The following is a 6316-nucleotide window of genomic DNA, read 5'->3' as shown; positions in this document are numbered from 1 at the left end:
ACACACGCTCTCACACACACAAACACACGCTCTCACACACACAAACACACGCTCTCACACACACAAACACACGCTCTTACACACACACACACACACACACAAACACACGCTCTCACACACACACACACAAACACACGCTCTCACACACACACACACGCCCTACCTTGGTGGTTTGGAACAGTTGTCCGTCGATGTAAAGCGTGGCCATGCTGTTCTTCAACATGCCTTTACTCATGACTAACAGCAGGTGGTGCCACTGGCCCTCTCCGATCAGCTCTCCGCAGCGGAACCTGGCGCAGCACGGCAGAACCTCAAAGAACGAAGACTCCTCGCTGAAATCATCCACTGTTGGTGGGGGTCGGGGTGGGGGGGGGGGCATAGTAAAGTTAACAATGTTGTAAAACATGTTTTTCATAAGGGTTTGAAGCAGTGCTGGAACTTGAGGATTTTGGGGGCACAAGGCTGACTGGTAGACTACAGTTCTGACTCAAATCTGTGACATGACATTTCACTAGTCGGCTGGTAAGTTAGCCACAATTTAGTACTAGCCTTGGGATAGCTTCATTTCCATCCCTGGTTGGAAGAGTGTTTTGGTGATGTTGGTTATGGTTGTATATGTGTATGAGGGGGAGAGGAGGGAGAGAAGGGGTAGAGGAGGGGTAGAGGAGGGAGAGAGGAGGGAGAGGAGGGGGAGAGGAGGGGAGAGGGAGAGAAGGGGGGAGAGAGGAGGGGGGAGGGGAGGGGTGGAGGGGGAGAGAGGAGGGGTGGAGGGGGAGAGAGGAAGGCGAGAGGAGGGGTAGAGGAGAGCGAGAGGAGGGGAAGGAGGGGTAGAGTAGGGAGAGAGGAAGGAGAGAGGAGGGAGAGAGGAGGGAGAGAGGAGGGGGAGGCGGGGTAGAGTAGGGAGAGAGGAAGGAGAGAGGAGGGAGAGAGGAGTGAGAGAGGAGTGAGAGAGGAGGGAGAGAGGAGTGAGAGAGGAGGGAGAGGAGAGAGAGAGGAGGGGGAGGAGGGAGAGGAGGGAGAGGCGGGGTAGAGGAGGGGTAGAGGAGGGGGAGAGGGGGAGAGGAGGGAGAGAGGAAGGAGAGAGGAAGGAGAGAGGAGGGAGAGAGGAGAGAGGAGGGGGAGGAGGGAGAGGCGGGGTAGAGGAGGGGTAGAGGAGGGGGAGAGGGAGAGAGGAGGGGGAGGAGGGAGAGGAGGGGGAGAGGAGGTAGAGGAGAGAGAGAGGAGAGCGAGAGGAGGTGGAGGAAGGGGAGGAGGGGTAGAGGAGGGAGAGGGGAGGGGGAGAGGGGGGAGAGAGGAGGGGGAGAGGAGAGAGAGAGGAGGGGGAGAGAGAGAGGAGGGGGGAGGGAGAGAGGAGGGAGAAAGGAGGCGGAGAAGGAAGAGAGGAGGTGTAGAGGAGGGAGAGAGGAGGGGGAGAGAGGAGGGGGGAGAGGTAGAGGAGGGGTGGAGGGGGGGGTGGAGGGGTGGAGGGGGGGTGGAGGGGGAGAGAGGAGAGAGAGGAGGGGGAGGAGGGGTAGAGGAGGGAGAGAGGCAGGAGAGAGGAAGGGTAGAGGAGGGAGAGAGGAGGGAGAGAGGAGGGAGAGAGGAGAGAGAGGAGGGGGATGAGGGAGAGATGCGGGGGAGAGGAGAGGGTGAGGAGGGGGAGGAGGGAGAGCGGAGGGGTAGAGTAGGGGGAGGAAGGGGGAGAGGCGAGGGGGAGGAAGGGGGAGAGAGGAGGGGGAGGAGGGGGAGAGAGAGGAGATGGAGGGGGAGAGAGAGGAGATGGAGAGGAGAGAGAGAGGAGGGGTAGATGAGGGGGAGGGGTAGAGGAGGGGGAGAGGAGGGAGAGAGTAGGTGTAGAGGGAGAAGACTCCTCACTGAAGTCATCCACTGTGGAAGAGGGAATGAGGGGGAGATGTTGTTCCAAGGATCACATGATAAAACATCAGTGTTTACGTAAGGTTGAGATTGGGTAGGAAGTCATTCACTGTGAAAGGAAAAGACAATGTTGTGTGAACGTTGTAAAAACGTTGTGTGTTTGTGGTATGAGGGTTGGGTCCGTGTGGTAGAGGGAGGACAGTATTGGTGTGTAGAGTTGAGAGCAACGTCAGAATATAACAGTGTGTGTGTGTGGATGTTTTTTCACTAAATTATTTACAGAGACTGTGTGAATTATGTAGAGATGTTAATCTGAGGAAGGGAGTGATTCCTGTACTCGATTATTCATCTGGTTTACAAACCTCTAAACCAGGTTAACCAGGAACAATATTTCAGTTTGGGTAAAGGGTGCGCGTGTACACCTGTATGTATGAGTGTGTTTTCCTGTGTCCTTGTGTGTGTGTGTGTGTGTACACCTGTATGTATGAGTGTGTTTTCCTGCGTCCTTGTGTGTGTATGTGTGTGTGTGTGTGTGTGTGTGTGTGTGTGTGTGTGTGTGTGTGTGTGTGTGTGTACACCTGTATGTATGAGTGTGTTTTCCTGCGTGTGTGTGTGTGTGCGTGCGTGCGTGCGTGTATATGTGTGTGTGTGTGTGTACACCTGCATGTATGAGTGTGTTTTCCTGTGTGTGTGTGTGTGTATGTGTATGTGTGTGTGTGTGTGTGTATGTGTGCGTGTGTGTGTGTGTGCGTGTGTGTGTGTGTGCGTGTGTGTGTGTGTGTGTGCGTGTGTACCGTAGCTCTGCAGCAGTTCCTCCTTGGTAGACACCGTCAGGGACCGGTCTTTAGCAGACAGAACCACGGCCAGACAGATATAGTGTTGTTCTGACGAGGTGGCACGTCGGACCACCGTCAGCAGACGGACCGGGTGGGTGTGGGGGGCAGTGCTGAACCTCTCCACACAGAACCACGTAGAGTAGCTTAGACCAGACGGAGGGGGGAACAGACGCTCTCCTACAGGGAGGGAGGGGGAGGAGGGGGAGGGAGAGAGAGAGAGAGAGAGCTGGTTCAATTAATGAGCCAATGATAACAGCATACTTCATACATGAGGATGAGAGGGAGACAGAGAGAGGAGAGAGGAGAGAGGGAGAGAGGAGAGAGGAAAGAGGGAGAGGAGAGAGGGGCAAGAGGGAGAAGAGAGAGAGGGAGAGAGATGGAGAAGGGAGAGAGGATAGGAGAGAGAGGGAGAAGGGAGAGAGGAGAGAGAGGGAGAGAGATGGAGAAGGGAGAGAGGAGAGAGAGGGAGAGAGATGGAGAAGGGAGAGAGGAGAGAGAGGGAGAGAGAGGGAGAAGGGAGAGAGGAGAGAGAGGGAGAAGGGAGAGAGAGGATAGGAGAGAGATGAGGAAGGGAGAGAGAGGATATGAGAGAGATGGAGAAGGGAGATAGAGGATAGGAGAGAGATGGAGAAGGGAGAGAAGAGAGAGGATAGGAGAGAGAGGATAGGAGAGAGAGGGAGAAGGGAGAGAGGAGAGAGAGGGAGAGAGATGGAGAAGGGAGAGAGGAGAGAGAGGGAGAGAGAGGGAGAAGGGAGAGAGGAGAGAGAGGGAGAAGGGAGAGAGGAGAGAGAGGGAGAAGGGAGAGAGGAGAGAGAGGATAGGAGAGAGAGAGAGAGAAGGGAGAAGGGAGAGAGGATATGAGAGAGAGGGAGAAGGGAGAGAGGAGAGAGAGGATAGGAGAGAGAGGGAGAAGGGAGAGAGGAGAGAGAGGATAGGAGAGAGAGGGAGAAGGGAGAGGAGAGAGAGGGAGAGAGATGGAGAAGGGAGAGGAGAGAGAGGGAGAGAGATGGAGAAGGGAGAGAGGAGAGAGAGGGAGAAGGGAGAGAGAGGATAGGAGAGAGATGAGGAAGGGAGAGAGAGGATATGAGAGAGATGGAGAAGGGAGAGAGAGGATAGGAGAGAGATGGAGAAGGGAGAGAAGAGAGAGGATAGGAGAGAGAGGGAGAAGGGAGAGAGGAGAGAGAGGATAGGAGAGAGATGGAGAAGGGAGAGGAGGCTGAGCTGTGTCTATCCTCTGGATGTCTGCTTTAGCGTCTGGGTCTGTAGATCAATAATGACGTATTACCCTCTATCATTGACTATTTGTTTAGGTCCGTGGAGTATATGATCGGGACAACAGGGGCCTGGTTGGGTTAACGGGCAGATTGGGAGGAACCAGACTGGTTCGATGAATGAACTAGCCCTGATGATGTCATACTACTACACTGAACAAAAAATATAAACGCCAATATGCAAAAATTTTAACAACGTTACAGAGATACAGTTCATATGAGGAAATCATTCACTAGAAATAAATGATTAGGTCCTAATCTATGGATTTCACATGACTGGGAATACAGATATGCATCTGTTGGTCACAGATACCTTAAACAGAAAGTAATGGAGTGGATCAGAAAACCAGTCAGTATCTGGTGTGACCACCATTTGCCTCATGCAGCGTGACACATCTCCTTCACATAGAGTTGATCAGGCTGTTGATTGTGACCTGTGGAATGTTGTCCCACTCCTCTTCAATGACTGTGAAGTTGCTGGATATTGCCGGGAACTGGAACACGCTGTCATAAATGACAATCCAGAGCATCCCAAACATGCTCAATGGGTGACATGTCTGGTGAGTATGCAGGCCATGGAAGAACTGGGACATTTTCATTTGGAAACTAAATCAAATCAAATTTTATTTGTCACATGTACGGAATGCAACAAGTGTAGACCTTACCGGGTCAATGCAAATTGTCCGGGTGGTCATTTGATTAATTGTTCACTAGTCTTATGGCTTGGGGGTAGAAGCTGTTAAGGAGCCTTTTGGACCTAGACTTGGGGCTCCGGTACCGCTTGCCGGGCGGGGGCAGAGAGAACAGTCTGAGACTTGGGTGACTGGAGTCTTTGACCCTTTTTAGGGTCTTCCTCTGACACCGCCTGGTATAGAGGTTCTGGATGGCAGGAATCTTGGCACCAGTGATGTACTGGGCCATATGCAATGCCCTCTGTAGTGCCTTGCGGTCGGAGGCCGAGCAGTTGCCATACCAGGCGGTGATGCAACTGGTCAGGATGCTCTCGATGGTGCAATAGTATAACTTTTTGAGGAACTGGGGACACATGCCAAATCTTTTCAGTCTCCTGAGGGGGAAAAAAACGTTGTTGGGCCCTCTTCACGACTGTCCTTGTGTGTTTGGACCATGATAGTTTGTTGGAACCAAGGAACTTGAAACTCTCCTCCCTATAGGCTGTCTCATCGTTGTCGGTGATCACTACTACCGTTGTATCATCAGCAAACTTAATGATGTTGTTGAAGTTGTGCTTGGCCACGCAGTCGTGGGTGAACAGAGAGTACTGGAGGGGACTAAGCACGCACCCCTGAGGAGCCTCCATGTCCCAGGGTCCTTAGCTTAGTGATGAGCTTTGCGGGCTCTATGGTGTTGTGAGCTGTAGTCAATGAACAGCATTCTCACATAGGTGTTCCTTTTGTCCAGGTGAGAAAGGGCAGTGTGGAGTGCAATTGAGATTGCATCATCTGTGGATCTGCTGGGGCGGTATATGAATTGGAGTGGGTCTGGGATGATGGTGTTGATGTGAGCCATGACCAGCCTTTCAAAGCACTTCATGGCTACCGACATGAGTGCTACGGTTAGGTAGTCATTTAGGCAGGCTACCTTCTCTTTCTTGGGCACAGGGACTATGGTGGTCTGCTTGAAACATGTAGCTATTACAGACTCAGTCAGGGCGAGGTTGAAAATGTCAGTGAAGACACTTGCCAGTTGGTCTGTGCATGCTCTGATAATCCGTCTGGCTCCGCGGCCTTGTGAATGTTGACCTGTTTAAAGGTCTTGCTCACATCGGCTACAAAAAGTGTGATCACACAGTCGTTCAGGACAGCTGGTGCTCTCATGCATGCTTCAGTGTTGCTTTCCTCGAAGAAAGCATTAAAGGCATTTAGCCTGTCTGGTAGGCTCACATCACTTGGCAGCTCACGTTTGGGATTCCCTTTGTAGGCGATGCAGACTTTGTTTATGTGTGTCGTGAAACTATGATTTGGGTTGGAGGCTAGCTCGGGGATGGTAGTTTAAGATTAGACTTGTTGTGATACTGACCCGCTGGCTAGGGGATGTAACTATGATTTGGGTTGGAGGCTAGCTTGGGGATGGTAGTTTAAGATTAGGCTTGTTGTGATACTGACCACTAATAGCTTTGTAGTAATACTGATCTGCTCCAATCCCATTGACCAGAGGAGAGGAAATTAGAGGAGAAAGGAGGAAGAGGGAGGAGGAGGATGGGGAGGGGGCTAACTATGGGATGTAAATGAATACCTGTGTGGTGATACTGACCTGGTAGCTAGAGGAGGTAACCTAGGCTAAGTTTAGGTTGTAGTGATACTGACCTGCTAGCTAGAGGAGGTAACCTAGGCTAAG

General features: G+C 52.2%; 1 protein-coding gene across 5 annotated transcripts in view; it reads right to left on the bottom strand.

Annotated features, from left to right (window-relative positions):
- The window catches only part of wdfy3 (WD repeat and FYVE domain containing 3), a 260816-nt gene that overhangs the window by 109788 nt on the left and 144712 nt on the right, over positions 1 to 6316 (bottom strand). For all 5 annotated transcript variants that reach the window (XM_071352080.1, XM_071352078.1, XM_071352076.1 and 2 more), the window contains 2 exons: positions 2649 to 2867; positions 164 to 345 (listed from right to left, as the gene is read on the bottom strand). In XM_071352080.1, the coding sequence (XP_071208181.1) occupies positions 164 to 345; positions 2649 to 2867 (401 nt within the window). The remainder of the gene's footprint in view (positions 1 to 163; positions 346 to 2648; positions 2868 to 6316) is intronic.

This window comes from Salvelinus alpinus, chromosome 19, assembly GCF_045679555.1.
Source record: "Salvelinus alpinus chromosome 19, SLU_Salpinus.1, whole genome shotgun sequence".
NCBI lineage: Eukaryota > Metazoa > Chordata > Actinopteri > Salmoniformes > Salmonidae > Salvelinus > Salvelinus alpinus.
The sequence above is the reverse complement of the archived record's forward strand: the minus strand, read 5'-3'. Positions and strand labels throughout refer to the sequence as shown.